Source organism: Manis javanica, chromosome 12, assembly GCF_040802235.1.
Source record: "Manis javanica isolate MJ-LG chromosome 12, MJ_LKY, whole genome shotgun sequence".
Taxonomy (NCBI): domain Eukaryota; kingdom Metazoa; phylum Chordata; class Mammalia; order Pholidota; family Manidae; genus Manis; species Manis javanica.
This window is the reverse complement of record NC_133167.1, coordinates 14152853-14169112: the sequence shown is the minus strand read 5'-3', so window position 1 is coordinate 14169112 and position 16260 is coordinate 14152853. Positions and strand designations below refer to the sequence as shown.

The 16260-nt window shown below is 46.6% G+C and overlaps 1 protein-coding gene across 2 annotated transcripts in view; it reads right to left on the bottom strand.

Moving 5' to 3' along the window:
- The window catches only part of PAX3 (paired box 3), an 88977-nt gene extending 72717 nt beyond the window's left edge, over positions 1-16260 (bottom strand). Inside the window, exons 1-4 of one of the 2 annotated variants that reach the window (XM_017654236.3) lie at positions 15793-16260; positions 14304-14539; positions 12827-12956; positions 11589-11723 (exon numbers count right to left, since the gene is read on the bottom strand). In XM_017654236.3, coding sequence (XP_017509725.1) covers positions 11589-11723; positions 12827-12956; positions 14304-14539; positions 15793-15877 — 586 coding nt within the window. In that variant the 5' untranslated portion in view covers positions 15878-16260. The remainder of the gene's footprint in view (positions 1-11588; positions 11724-12826; positions 12957-14303; positions 14540-15792) is intronic. The other variant, XM_017654237.3, reaches the window with a different exon arrangement.

Genomic DNA, 16260 nt, shown 5'->3' with positions numbered 1-16260 from the left:
ACTTCTCAAAAATTAGAAATACAAGACCCTGTTTTATTACTCAAAATCTACTCTCTGGCTAGTTCAAACCTAATTTCGTGGCCCTGAAAAGCAATTTCTCTTTTGTTAACTAAACAATCAAGATGAGTTGCCTCTAAATTGCTTTAAAAACCACCCATCATTTTTAAACTGGAAAGAAAAATAAGAATGCTTAACATAAATAGACATCTTTGGTAGGGATGAAATGAAATAAGCAGTCAACAAGAGAGAAAGAATAAAAAGAGAAACCAATACTTAAAAAAAAAAACTTTCCTTGAATTTAGAGAATGCTTCATTTGGAAAAGTAACAAAATAGTAGAGGAATTTCCAGAGGGTCGTCACTGTTAACAGAACAACTTCCTAAGCAGAGACTTTAAAACCTATGCTCTTGCATGCATACAGTGATAAAGCAAAGTGTTTCGTTTTTCTTGTGCAAGCAGCCAGAGGCACCTATGCTCCTGCTCCAAGCTTTTCCAAGCACACCACCATTTGTTCTCAACACAGAACCAAACACCAGAGCATTCAAAATTAACAAGCCATTCCCTTTGTCTCTACCATGCAGGAATTATTTTACAAATAAACCCACACCTGTACCAAATGGTGCTGTTGGATTGCAAACAATCTAATGTTCAATAAATCATCATTTGCCAAAACAGTGGAATACTATGCAGCTATACAAATAGGCTGAGGACCTCATCAGACCCTGATGTGCAGTAATTGCTGAGATATATTCAAAAGTTGGGGGGGGAAAGAAAGCAAGACACAAAATAGTTTCTACAGTAGGCTACCATTTGTGCCTAAGGGGAAGAGAGGACATTTTTAAAAGACAGGAATGTAATTGCTTGTTTATGCAGACTCCCTAGAAAGATAGCCAAGATACTGAGGGATATGGATGGGAGGGACACTTTTCACTGTACATCCTTATATATTTTTTTGAATTATGATCAGAGTGAATGTTTTCCCCAGTCAAAATTAAATATGATGATTCAAAAATAACTGACAAAGCGTTTATTTCACATGACTGTTCCAATGGACTAGAAGGCAATCTCGGAATAAAAGAATGCTTCCCTTTTGAGGTTACGAGTTGGCCCCCATAATCCAGGAGTCTCCTTGCATCTAAAAGCCTTCAGGGGGCCGCACAGTCCAGAAGGAAGGCCTCATGACTGGCCGGCGAATTTTTATCAGTTCACTGGGGGCCGGCCGGCCAAGAAGCCCCGGCTGCCTGCCGCGACGCCTAAGCCGCAGCAGCTGCATAAACTGGCTGTGCCCCAGCCTGACCTATTTCGGAGACAGGTCAGACCAGTGCATGCGGGGATAAGAAAACAACCTCCTTCTCTCCGGTGGCTGCACTGGCAAGCTGCACCAGCGGGACGCACATGGGGCAGGCACTCTCCAGCTCCCCACACCTTACAAGCCAGGCTACTTTTCTTTTCACTCCCAGATAACACAGAAGTCCCAGGCTTTGGGGACTGGATAGAGAGGGGCCATTGCAAAGGATCCCCCAGTTTACAAAGCACTGTTATGGAAAGTCTTAATATTTCTGAACTCAACTTTAAAGGAGCGGGAATAAGAACACACAAAGAAAGAACGGCCACCATCTCAAGGTGTGGAGCTATGAAGACGTTTAAGAACAATGAAGTGGGCTAAAGAGGAGACGTATTGAGAAACTGTACCACGACAATTCCACAAAACAAAGGATTATGATAGGAATAAAGGAGTTAAGAATGTCTGTGTGAGACTATTTTCAAAAAGCAACTTGTTTGCCAATCTCTGATGGAACGAAAAGTACTTGTGCCAAGTAACAAAAAGGAAAGTTTGATCTGGAGGAGTGTTAAAAACCAAGTTAATCTAAGAGAGAAAAGTAATCTTTATAGAACTGGGAGAAAAACTAAGTATCTTTTGACATCTGAGTGAATGGTTTCAGAATGTTATTGTTTTTCATATCTATTAAATCAATAAGGTCTATTACATGAAATAGCTGCATATAAATTCAAATATTTTCTGACTCAGTGAAAGTGGACTTTGTGGAGGGGGGGTGTATGTGTGTGTGTGTGTTGGTCTTCATTGTTGCTCCTAAGCCCTGAATTAAGCTTTTATCTGCCTTTGGGCAGAGCCCATCTGCCAGTAGGCTGGTCACTTTCTGCACATTCAGAAGATTTTCACCCCCCCACCCCCAGATTTTGAGTTTTCCTATAATTTGCATGTAACTTGCATCTTCTCATTTTATCTTCATATCACCCCAGGAAGTTAGTAGGATGATGTAAGGAATCTATCTTACAGACGTCAAAAGTAAAGTTCAAGGGGTCACACCTGAAATGGGCTTGGTTTCAATTCTAGGGTAAAATTCGTGAAGCAAGAACGGGCCACCTTTATCTTGGGTACTGTGTTCTTAAAAAAGCAAGCAAAGACACAAAAAAGAGGTATGTTTAAGTCAAAGTAGAAATACCCAATTGCTTTCATGAACCTCAGTCAGGAAATGGGCCAAATGGGTATTCAGAAGGAAGGAACCTGTTGCTTTTACTGTAATAAAATGAATTGGACCAATTAATTTTCTTTAGTTCAGGTTAAGCTCAACCATGGTAACAGAGACACACACACACTCTTTGGCCAAGATTTTCTTAATCATGATATTATATATGAATCTTGGGAGAATTTTAAGATATATGTTTGAAGATAGACTCTATGAGTTTACAATCATTTTTAAATTATTAAATATTTTCTTTTAGAAAATGGACCCTCTGAAGCAAATAAGTAAGGATTAATACCCCTATATAATGCTCAAATGCTTGATAACTGGGTAAGTTGTGCCTATACTAGGGTTAGCCACAAAAATAAGATAAGGTGGGTTTGATGGTTTACTTTTAGCATACCTGTGTACCCGTAAAAATCTGAAGCCTACAAATGTAGGCTCTCTGTTAAAAATGCAAATTTGTTATGTGACCATATAAGTATTTACTATGAGAGTACACAAAAACAAAATCAATTTCATGTTGCAAAACAAATCGCACAGCAATTAATTTTCCTTTCTAACTATTCCAGCCTGACTTATTGTTTCCATCTAAGGCCAAGTGCATTTAATTGTGCAGTTGTTTTCAGAAACAATGCTTACCACCCGGTTATGAAAATTTTCAAAATTTACATTTACATCTCCATGAAACTATACTGTGTGAATTCTCAATACGATCTTGGAAATGTTTAAATGCTGAAAAACAGTGGTATTTCCTCTCTTTCAATCCTATGTTGGTCAGCCAAGAAGATTCTCCCATCCTTCTCACAAAGCATTTTGGTCAGCTATTTTAAAATGAAATCCACCAAAATTAGGTCCAGGGTGAGTAGGAAACTGGCTCTTAGAATCAAGAGTTTATATTAATACACTGTTACAGATGCAGTAAATCTGGCCAAACAAATGTACATAAGAGTCAGGAAATCACTAACCAGGTTTAAGGACAAAAATATACAGCTAGTTTGCTATATTGCCTGTCTTGAGTTCTCATTTGTTTTATTGAGAAAGATTCATTTCCCAATCACTGCAGTAAGGAGGACATACAACCTCAGACTACTTTGATCAAATTGGTTCATCGCAAGAGAAAGGGTTCTTTGTTGTGCTGTTTTACTTAAAATCCTGCAGCAAAAACTTAAATGCTACAAAACTTTGCTACATGCAATGTGCCAGGTAAACCACTTACTCACAGTTTTCCTTTCTAGGAGATTTGTGCATCCAATCTAATTCTAAAGTTTACATTGCCCTTTCTTATAATACAATTTATTTCTTAAAGAGAAATGACCACTTCCATAGCAGAAATTATCTTCGTCTTTTCTTAGTTTTTATCAGGGAAGAAGGAAAACAGACACTGAAGGTAAGAATTCGTAAAAGCTATTATTGCTCAAGTGTCTTCAACAACTATTTCCCATGATTTTCATATTTCCCCCTTTGACAATCGTATAGCGCTAACTCATCTCTCTTGAATAGATTCTTTATAATGTTAATAGGCGTTATGATAACTATGCATGTTCTGGTTACAAATTGGAAATTTTATATATTCTGCTCATTTGGGAGTAGAATCCCAACCCAGATAATCTGAGCTTTTTTTGAAGAGAGAGTGGTATTTCCTCTCTTTCAATCCTTTTTTTTTTCATTTTTTTATTGCTGTTAATTCAAGGAAAAAAGGTGCATAAAATCCAATCTGTTCTAGAAATATAAGTGGCCATCCCAGTAGATAACATTTCAAACATCAAAGTACATGGTAAACATACAAATAAGGAGAAGATAACATACCTCCTATGTACAGTACAGTATTTTAAATATAAAATAAGCTCCATAATGTACAGCTGTCAAGGGATTCACAATGTGGTCCATACATGGCTTATCAAAACTCTCACTTGAACAACTGAACTGCAGCTTAACAATTAATTTATAATGTGGTCCAAAAATACCCAGATCAAATAAAATATACTTAATCAAAATAATATCCTTTTACTCAAGCTTTTTTTAAAATTAAAGTTTTCATTTGCCCCTTCATACTCACCCCTCTCTCTTCTGCTTTAACTCCCCACACCTGAAAGTTAGTTTCAAAGTGTACATTGGTCTATAAATATAAATTCTACCTATGAAGCATTAAATGAAGCTTCCTTTTTCTTCAAGTGTTTGGTCCAACACTGCAACATGGAGCTGAACCCTGGGTCATGCCACACTCTACCACAGGCTGCAGGTGGGGCAAGGAAACCTTTCCCAACAGGGCAGAGGTTGGCCCTCTGTTCCTGCTTTGCTGTGCACCTTCCAAGAGAAGAGTAACGTGGGAAGTTCTCTTTCACTTTCTGTGATCACTCTTCTCTTTCACAGTTCAACTTGGAGCTCTGCTCTTCTGTCCCCCTGGCAGTAAAAAAACACAGCCTGATACCCAAGGGGGAAAAGTCTCTTTAACTGCCATATGTACATGAACTGTACATGTACGTGCGGATCACGCAACAAGGAACTCTCTAATGCTGTGTCTGGACCCAGGACAAGGTAACCATAACAGATCTGAGTTGACTCACATGCCTACCTTAATCTATCTCAGGGAGTTTGTCTACACCACCAATGATTGGGACTGTATCAAAGAATACTTGAGCATAGGTGGACTATCAATTAACTGGAAGATTATAATAGAAAATACTAGAAAATATCCACTAGTGATTCTGACTCTGTCAAAGATTCAGCTTGTTCAAGAGTGAATAAGAAAGTAAAAAATAAAATGAAATGCAAATAAAGCCCAATGCACAATGATTTAGAACTCAAATGAACACAGTCCTAAAGAAGGGGATTCAGAAATCTCCCCGCATGGGCAGATCCATGCTGTGCATTTAAATATTCAAAGCTTGAATCTGGCATAAATTTCACAACCTCAGTGAGAGTGATGTGTTGGGATTTTCAAAGAAGAGTGGAGATGGTATTTCCAAAAAAGCCTTTGCAGGAATTTTAGCTTTCATAATAAAAGAAAAATCTATCCAAATATACTGAATTCTTAAACAAACAAACAAAGTGTAGTAGTTCATCTAAAAATCACAGCCAAAAAAGTTATAAAATCATTCGGAAAATATTTTTCCTAGTTTTCAGCAGCAGTACTGAATATGAATTGGGAGGCTGTGTTGATACCTCAAATTCAGATGACTCTCCAGAGTGTAATCCATAGGACAAATAAACCTTTATTTTGTGCAACTGGTATAGTTTACTGCCAGCATAATTCATAGTGACCGACTTGTAAATAAACTCTAACGATGCACAAACGCTACACACAAACACATATCTACTTCTACATTCTAGGGGGTTTTAAAATATACATGAGACTCATCTAACCATCTATAAACACAAAAATTATGGAAACACATGTAGAGAAATGTAGTCAACATAACTCCCAGTTTCCTGTGTATTTAATTATTCCCCACCTGGTTTTACATAAAAATCTGACATCTTTCCTTTACCTCATTCCAGTTTGGAAAGCAAATTCAGTGAAACTTCCATATTTAGAAATTCAGGAACATGCTTCCCATCCCACCCCCCAACCCCACCCCCAAAAAGAGAATCTATTTGATGATAAACTAACCATCTTAGCCTAAATTCTAAACATGAAATCACCATAGGATAATTAAAAACACCCCATGAATCTCTTCTCTGCAAACCTACGACAAGTAACTGGTTTGGGTTCCTATTTCTTCAAGAGAATTTGGTCAATCCTCCTTAGAGGTTTCAGAGGAAAAGGAGGATTTTCTAAGACAGATAAGTTGAAATGATCCCGCTTTGATCTCTGTGGTTAAGAATCCCTCACAATAGAAGATGGTCACTGAGGGGCCGGATCCTGGCCTTTTAATGCGTAACAATGCTATCAACAAACAGCTACTTAATCAATATTTGGCCAGAGCTGCTGAAAACTTCCTTTTCAGATTTTAATTCCTGGTTGTAAAACAACCTGAGAGCAGCCAGTGAGATAAGGCATTAAACTGACTGCTTAATTGCCTTTTAGTGTCTTGTTAGTTATATATGTACATTCTTAATGGTTCTTTAATCTTTATTTACCCGCATAAATAAGTTACCTGTCCTAGAATCCCACCGAACTGAACCTCCTCTGCCCTAGTTCTAGGTAAATTCTCGGTCTCACCGTTTGTTGCTGCTGTTACGGCTTTTAATTTTCATTATTTACTTATGCACAATTGAAACATTGAACCTCATGGTTAGAAAGGGTTTTTTCGCCCTCAAAACAGATGTATTCATGGATGTTGAAACTGGGCTCAGTGGCAACGCTCCTATTCACCTGACTGATTTTCGCAGAGTCCGCTCTCCTGAACCCAGGCGCACTTGCTGGTTCGGCCTCACCGCTCCGGTGGGTTTTATTGCGCAGCCCTGGGGACTCTTAAATGACCCTTCAGTAATTATTACGCATTTCAAGCCCCTTCGCCCCTATTCCCGTGCTATCAACAATCAAATCAAGCCCCAAAATAAACACACGATTTCAAGCATTAATTAGAAAATCTGCATGTTTTCAGTAAGGCCAGAAAGTAAGCATACAGCAGTCAACGAAACAAACAACAACAACAACAAAAAAAAAAAAAAAACAAGCGAAAGGAAAGACCTAGGATCCAGAATCTGGGGTTTTCTTTCTAAATCGTTCCAAAAGGAACATTGTCACCTCTCTGTCCTTTAAAAGAACGCCGCGTGGTGTTTTAAAAGTCATGTTCTGATAATGCCAGTTTTTCACTGAGTGGTATTCCTTATTGAGTTTTGTAAGGGCTTCAGAAAATGTGAAATTTACTCAAAAGACTAGAAGACGACATCGAATTCGTGATTCTGACAAACGGACTTACAGAGTGACTCTCCACTTCAGAAAAGGTTCCGATGCTACAAACCTAAGATTCTACACCCCAGGATTTTAATATGTGGGAAAATTCCTCCCCGCCTTTCTTGCCTCGCGCCAAAATGTGCTTCCCTGCTAACTTGGGGGAGCGCGGCCTTCCGTCCCCCGCGACTTCGGTAGCACTCCCGTTAATGATAACGTGCTCTTTTCATGTTTCCACTGGAAATGGAATACTTCAAAGCCCCAAACGCTTTTCTGAGTTTTTCATTGCTTTATCACATGCCCCGCTAAAAAACTGACGTCGTCCTCGTTATTTTAAAAAAGCTCACAAGTCTACAAACAAAACGGGGACTGGAGCAGAAGTTTTGTCACTTCTATTTTCTCAAATAAAAAGCCAGCCTTGTTGTTCATAAATGACAAACGGGAAGGGAGAGACATAAATGGAGTATAAGCCCCAACCGAACTATCCTTGGAGTGTAGCTCAATCTGAAATTGTTCAAAACCTCCCACGCTCACTAGTGATTTTTAAAAGGAGGAAAGTCCTAAGAAAGTGTATCTCCAGCCCCAATCAAAACATCAATTTGGCAATCTGGCCTCTTTCCCCCTGCACTCCCGAGCTGCCACTTCAAAGCCGCTGCAACAAGTCAGTAATTGTAGCGTTGCATCTAAATATTTAAGGGAGAGTCTTGCAGTCGCGTGTCCATTTACAGTCCTCATCTGTCCTCTAATTCCATTACGGCACAAAGCAAAAATGTTTCCCAAAACTCACAAACAGGAAAAGCGTCACCCTGCTGGAGAAGGAGGAGGAGGAGGAGGAGGAGGAAGAGGAGGAGGAGGCGGAGGAGGAGTTGGAGAAAGAGATGAAGGCGCAGTTTCTATTGATTAGTCACTGCTTTTGTGTTAAGGGCTTTCTTTAAAATAAGAAAAAAAAATGGGGGGAGGTTGCAGAAATTTCACTAATGTGAGCCTCAGGCAAAGGAGAAAAAAAAGGGGGAGAAGAAGGGGGGCAGGCGGGCTGTGTCTAGATGAAAGTGAGAAGGACATAAAGGAGGCAATTGAGTCGGCTGCAGCCCGGCGAGCTAAGCTTCGAGCCGGCCGGAGCGCAGGGGAGGGGCGGCGCGGCGCTTTGGCGCAGGGCGCAGGAGTGGGGGCCGGCCCATTGTGGCGGCGCCCGCGGGCCCGCTCGGCCGCGCCGGGGGGAGGAACAGAGGCGCCCATTGAGTGGCCGCCGAGCCGGCCGTGCCCACTGCCTCCGATGCCGCGGCCGGGGCTGGGCTCCTCCGGCCGCGCCTGCTCCGATCCCGGTGCCGGCCGTAGGGCCGGGGGTGTCCCTGGCGGCCCAACCCTCTCCCTCCACCCCGACAAAGGAGCTGGAAGGGCCGACTCAACAGGCGTGCTCAGCGCCTGGTGCGCGCTGAGGCGCGTGGGCCTGAGCGCCTTGAGTTGTCACGCCACCCTGCTCTTGGACTGGGCGAAGGACAGGGGTAATTTGGGAAGGTGAAAGGGGCCATCTGGGAGAAAGGGCAAGACCCTGCAGAGAAAACCGACGGCACTTCTGACCTCTTTCGGGGTTTCTCTCTTCCCGTGTTCCAGCGTGTGACAAGCAGAAAGCTGTCTGTCCCCTGGAGAGCCAGTCTCTGCAGCACCCCACAAGACCGCAAGAAAGCTGGAACCTCCAGAAAGCACACAGCCCAGGTCAGGGCACCCAAAGTTCCTTCCTCGGCCAGTCTCCTCCCCTCTGCCAGGGAACTCAAAACCCTTTATCAACATTCATTCCATTTTACGAGCGGGGCAGCCTGTGACTTTGGGTGCCCAAACAAGGAAGAGAATTTTTTGAGGTTTCTAGACTTCCCTTCAAACTACACTTCACTCTGTCCTTTCTCTGGGCCCCTCTTGCCCTCCAGGGCGCATCTGGAAAGAGCACTAGAGGCACTGAAGAGACGGCCGCTGCATCTTCCTTGACAACCCCAAATTAAATTAGGCTTCAGCCTCCGAGGTGTGTGTGTGCGTGCGTGCATGTGTGTTTTTAACAATACAGCCCCTGCTGGGGAGAATACTCTGATTTTTAAAATGGTAGCAATTGCCCTTGAATGGCAGCCGGCCCAGCTAGATGGCCCAAAAGACTAGAAACATTTTGTAGGTGAAATGGCCACTTTTTCCACGCTGGAGAGTCCATAAAACTTCCTGGCGCAGCAGCTATTGGGGCTCATTGAATAATTCATCCCTCATTGCAAGCCCATAATGTCTATTCTCTGGCCTTTGTGGGGCTGTTTTCTCTTCTTTTCTCCTTGAATTATAAAAAGGTTGCCTGCCTTTGTTCACATCAAGCTGCTGTGAGCCAGAGCTTTGTCTGGGCAGAGCTAAAGTGTGAGTTTCAATGGACTCTCCAGGCTTTGTCTCCCAAGTTCATCTCCAAGTGTAGATTGTGTAGAGAAGGCCTTCTTTGTAAAAGCTGGAAAAGTTGTACAAATGTTTGACCAGCTCATTTGGGGCGTTTTGTCTCCTGGGCCTCGGTTGCCTGTGCTGCAAGGGAGCCGCTGGTCTGCCGCACCCAGGGCCGCAGCAACCAGTTCAAAGCCGTGGCACCCCCATTCCCCTTCCCAGCCCTTTCGGATGCTCCGGGCTCCTTGCCCCGCTGCCCAGAGGGGCCCTTTGGGTTTGGTGTTGACCAGTTTCTCACCTTCCTCCCTCCTCAGCACCTCCATGATGCCTCTAGGCCTGAAGATGATGATGAGGGCAAAATGCACCCCTCCAAAAGTAGGAGCTTAGACTGAGCCACGTGAAATCCCCGCTTTACAGGGAGGGAAGCCACAATATATGTATCACCCTGCCCAACCTGCTGTGGGTTTTGGTGTCTTTTCCTGACTGCCTGTGTGTGTGCCAAGGCATGTAGGCTTCTGTTTATCCCTGAAATCAGCACTGGGATTTGTAATATCTAAATCGGAATGTCCCTCCGAGGTTGTGTACAGATTTGGCATTGGTATGTGAACCTGCTGCTCAGGACCAGCGATCCACTCAAGATTGGCAATGATCTAAAAGAAGTAACAAGCTTCCTGATCCACAGTCCTACCCTGAACGCCACTGGGTGAGGGCAAGGACCCAGCTGGTCACAGTGAGTGACCACTCCAAGCTCACCTAGGGAGCCACCTGCCCTCTGGGACAATTCAACTCAGCCCACTGAAGTCTCAGCCCCACACAAGGGACAATCAGCTGTGGGCAGGGAAGCCAGGTGACTCCCGGTTTTCTGTGCTTTTGAAGAGGAGCAACCACCCCCAAGACCAAAACTGCTGAGACTCTCCTGTTAGGTGATCCCTTCCCAGTTCAACTCCAAGGAGTTGGCATCCCTTTTTCTGGGTGCGGGGGCGGGGGTGGCGGGCAGAGCAGGGATGCCTTTAGAGTCTGAGGAGGAGGAGAAGCAGGTAAAAGGGAAGCAGGCTGCACTGATGGCTCTGAGGGAGAGATTTTTCTCCAGATGTTGTCAGGTCTCTGCCAACAAGAGGGTGAGTACAACCCTGGGCAGAGAGAGGGTGCGAGCACTGCGGGCCAGATCCAGATCTTAGGCTGGTTGTACTTCCAAGACATACAGGGATCTAACTCCATCTCATTTGAAAACCAAGTTAAAACAATGAAAAAAACAGCTAACTTACATATATATTTATATATATTTATATATATGTTTTAATATTTTTATATATTTATATATATTTATAAGGCAGCAGATCAGGGTGGCTGCCCACTGCCCAAGAAGTTTTGAGAGTCTCTCTCTGTCTCTGTCTCTGTCCTGCCTCCTCTGGTATGGGAAACTCTCCGGAGATCCAGACCTTTCCTAAGGACGCAAAAGTTCCTTCAACCAACAGCTCCCACCACCAACCCCGCCACCCGCTTCCCTGCAGCCCTGGAGGCTCAACTCACACTCTGTTCCCAGCCCCCCAACCGCTCAGAGATACCCAGTCCCATATGCCTAAGGGTGGGCGGGGTAGCCCCCACACCTAAACGGCAATCCGCACCTCTGGACGCCAAGGGGGGTTGGGAGTGGTGCGGAAGAACGATATATAAAATAGGAAGAAGTAAGTTTTCTAATTGCAAGTGCGTCTCTGGTCTTTCACTTGAATGCTTTTACCCGGGTGGAGTGAATGTGAGCGAGGAGGGACGCTGACACGAGCCGGAACTGGGCCGCCTTCGGTCCACAGCATCAGAGCGCCGGCTGTCCGCCCCGGCGCAGGCCCTCAGCTCGCAGACGCTTACCTCGCTCACTCAGAATGCCGTCGATGCTGTGTTTCGCTTTCTTCTCGCTCTCCTCTGCCTCCTTCCTCTCCAGGTCGGCCTCCTCCTCTTCGCCTTTCCCGAATTTACTCCTCAGGATACGGCTGATGGAACTCACTGCGGGCAGAAGGACGGAGGGGGCGCATCCGACTGAGACATGTAGGGCGGTGCAAGAGGGGGCCTTCCAACCCCAGCTGGAGCCCCGGAGCAGCTGCCCCTCACAGCTTGCCTGTCTCGTCCTGCGTCTGACAGCATCCCCGTCCTTCTACCACCCCCTCACCCTCCCACTCAAACCCCTCCGTAATCGGCATCTAGCTATTGGGATACTGTAGCCTATGAAGCTCTTGTCTCCAAAGTAGGGCCGGGAACCGCCGTCTCGGTCCCTTTCTTCCCGGCAGGAAGCATTTCCCTTTTCGACTCTATAGACTGGGCTGGAGGTCGCCCATCTACGAGAATTCTCCCACTTTTCCAGCCTGCACCCCGGCGGTTCGTGATTAGGGAGGAAGAACCACACCGGACCCGTTCACTGTGCAATTCAACTTTTGGGGGGGGGCTATAAAGGGTTTAAATTTCAACTGCAGAATCGTTTCCTATTGTAAAAATCAAAAGGAAATGCACTATCCCCATTTATTTTTTCCAGATTCCAGTCTGGTAAACAAATCCATGCTCTGAAATATCTCGTTCTCGCAGGGTGGGGGAAAGGGAGTTTCCTTCTAATTAGAAACAAACTCTCCCGCGCGCCTTCGCGCTCGCCCCCATGTCCCCCTCCACCTCCCGCTGGCTGCCGGGGGCGCCGGATGGTCCCTGGGACTCTCCGGGAAAAAGTCAGACTCCTGCCCGAGCCTCCCCTCCTTCGGGCACCCGGCAAAGCGTCGGCCCGCGCAGCCCCAACTCACTTCGGTTGGGGTTATCAAAACATTCGTTTCTCTTTAAAAGGGGTACATCAGTATTAATAAACGTTGGCCTCGCCTCACGTTTCCTGCCCTGCCTCCTCGACAGAAATCTTCCTTGGGGAGCCTTTAGGAACGGTCTCTCAACCCCACGACAGGCAGCTCACCACCTGCTCCTTAAAACGCCATGTATGTCCTGTTCGCAAGTATACCAGGACCCTGGGAGGGGCTGCCTCCCAATCCCCCAAATCGGTCCTTTGGGTGATTAGGACGCGCCTGGGTAATAGCGATTGACTGCCGCGCCTCGGGACTAGTTAATGGGTCTGGTACCTGAGGGCACGGTGTTTCGATCACAGACCGCGTCCTTGAGTAATTTGTCTCGAATTTCCCAGCTGAACATGCCCGGGTTCTCTCTTTTGTATTCCTCAATTTTCTTCTCCACGTCGGGCGTTGTCACCTGCTTTAAGAGAACAGGCAGGCAGCATGGGTACCCAGTACTCTGGGCGACATGTGATGGCCCCACATCTCCAGGCCTGACCTGATGCTTCTTCCTGCACGCCCTGGGAAGGTCCCCCTTGCTAGCAAAGGGACCCCAACTCTCGGGGAAGTTTCCTTTTAGGAAAAGGCAAACAGGAAATCAGCCCACCCCAGAGCAGCCTGGGGACCCTCCTCCTTCACAAATAAGATCCGACAATCAAGATAAATTGAGAAGAGTTATAACATTTTTGGGGGGCGGAGGAGGATGTACTTTCTGATCCCTGGAAATAAACAAAGGCAACTCCTTACACAGAATCAACATGAAAACGAAACCAAAAAAAGGAATGCTTGAAAGAGGAGCAGAAAAATCAGGTTAGGCCTGCAATTTGTACCTCTCCAGAGAAGCACAGATTTTTAACTAAAGTGAAGGGCAGAATGAAATGCAAATGGTGAGTATCAAGGTTTTTACAAATTAAGAGTGGATAACAAATGGATGAATTTGAGAGACTGGCTCTTCCCTGCCCCCAATAAGAATGGTTTCCAGAGATTCTGAGAGAGGTTGCAAAGGGAGTTGGGTGGGAGAATGGAAAAGGGTATTTTGGAAGTCTTCCATTTAGCAGAACTCTCCTTTTGATTTTGCCCTGTGGCAACTAAGACGTTATACTGGGTTTGCCCCACATCCAGAAGAAAAGGCAGACCCTATGTTAATCTTTATCTCAGCCCTAGCCAGGGTGAGTCTTTCAACTTTTAAAGGGTACCAAGTAATTTTTGGAGAGCACCAAATTGCTTTTTAAAAGCCAAGTCATCCATTCATTACAAAGAGAACAGATCACAGTAGCCTTTGACTCCTTGAAGACAGTTGGACTGGAGGAGATGGGGGACTGGAGTTGGGAGAGAAAGCACTGGAAGCCCAAAGTGGCTCTTCAGTTCACTTTGGAAGAGGTAATTGAGTGGATGAAAGCTGGGACAGATGCCTGGGGAAGAAACCAACAACAGGTGGGCTCACACGGCTTGCATGCTTTAGGTGTTCGTTTGCCTATTAAAATTATTTTATGAGGATTCCAGCAGTCCCCGGCGTAAAAAACAAATGCTGTATCTCCTTTGCAAAAGGGCCTGAGATTTCCCTTAGCACTTATCAAGGAGTTTCAGCTGAGGCAGCGACCATGGGCCCTCAACTCTCACCACAAACACGCACCCACACAAACACTTCTCAGACTTTAAAAATAAAACCTTGGAAAGCCCCAGATGGCAGCCCCTTGCCTGCTGCCTATTTTCCCTAAACCCAGAAAGCGCAGGCCCGGAGGCCTTCAGGCCAGGCCCACGCGCTCACCTTGGGCTTGCTGCCGCCGATGGCCCCCGGACGGATGGAGCCCGTCTCTTGGTACCTGCACAGGATCTTAGAGACGCAGCCGTGGGACACGCGCAGCTGGCGGGAGATGACGCAGGGCCGGATGCCGTGGTGGGCCATCTCCACGATCTTGTGGCGGATGTGGTTGGGTAGCGGCCTGCCGTTGATAAATACGCCGCCGAGCTGGTTGACGCGGCCCTGGCCGAGGGGAGTGGACACTGAGAGCAGAAGGCGAAAAGAGAGGCAAAGGGAAATTCATTCGGGGAGAGCAGTGAGCGGTCGGAAAGATGAGCCCACCTAATTTCGCACTCTTTTGGCCAATCTCCATGTTACAGTCTCATCACTGAAACTGCTGAACATCCGACCTCCAGCCCCAGACCTTTTTCCAATTACGCTTGTCCAAATCATTAAGCAAATCGGGGGCACATAATCTTGTGTGAAAGGAGAAACCGGGGCAAAATAACTTGCCCCGGGGCAACTGTCTTCCCTTTGGAACCAGGAAAGGCGGTAACTTTGGTGGGGAGAGCCCCTGGGGGCTGGTACAAAGCATATCTTGCTCAAGAAACATCCTCCTGTCAGAAAGAAGTTCACCCAAGGCTCTGGCCTTCTGAAGCTGCTGGCACCAAACCCTGTCCAATGCGGCTACTCTGTTTTTAAAGAACTTGGAGTTGCTGACAGCCCTTGGGGTTTCCGGCTAAGACTGCAGCAGCCGGGGGTCAAAGAGGGTCCCTAAAGGAGACCGCAGGTGGCAGCGAGTGTCACCTGTTAGGCCTCAGGACAGAGACTACAGCCGGGTCTGCTCGCAAGCCCCTTGCCTCCATTCGTGTTCGGGTATTACATTCTACTCTGGATGTAGGGCAAGGGCAAGCGCCAGCGAGATCAGCATCCCAGCCTGGGTGCCCCAAACTCAGCAAAATACTTGGAAGGGCTCGGGCTTGCAAATCTTCCTGCTCCCTGGGATTCCCAGAATGTTCCAACTGACTGAAAGGCAATTTCCCAGACGGGTTATGGAAACTTCGAGATGCCACTTGAGATGAATGGAGCTCTAAGTAATCTATTAATACGAAAAATTCCAAGCACGATGCCACGCGGTGTCCACCACCACAACTTTGCACCAGGAAGAAAATTCTTCTTCCAGAGCAAGAGTTTAGCAAATAGAGGCACAGCCGGGATAATTTTGAGACGCTTTTGGGTGAACAAAATGCAGAGAAGTCGCTTTCTGGCGCTCAGATGGCGGTTCATCCTTTCCCCGCCACGGCACTTCCAAAACAACGGGGGAGAGTGGACCGGCCCGAAGCAGGCCTGGGTCGCCGAGCTCCGTGAGGGTTTGCAGAGAGAAAATGAGTTAAGCTCTCGCCCCTACTGTTACCTCCTAGGGTCGGGTTGCCCAGGATCCTGTGACGACCCCGGGTAGGGATCGAGCAGCCCGGCCCGGCCCTGGGCTCCAGGCGGCTCCGAGGCCCTCCCTTACCTTCCAGAGGGAACCCGCTGCGCGGGTAGTTCTGCCCCGGGCCCGGCCGCATCATCCTGGGCACAGCTCCGGCCAGCGTGGTCATCCTGAGGGCAGCTTCGCTTGGAAATTATATCCAGGTGGAGACGAAATAGAAAGGCAAGCGCGGCGCTGGTGACCCTCGGGAACTCCCCCAAGCGTGGAGAGCCCCTCCCCAAAAAGGCTGAAGAGAGAGGGAGGGACGCGGGGAGGGGGAATTCTCCCTCCTACTCCAAAGAGAGGCTCGAGAAGGAACCCGGGGAAAGGGGCGGGCAGGGAGGCCCCGGAGTCCAGGATCCCGAGCCCAGGGCGGAAAAGTTTGGTACGAGTCTGCACGAGTGGCCCCGCAGCTGGGGGAAGCTGGGGAGGAGGCTCCGAGCGCCGCAGCCGGCCAGGGAGGGGGAGTGGGGGCGGGAGCGCGGCCAGCCTGCGTCTCCTCCCGTTGTGACA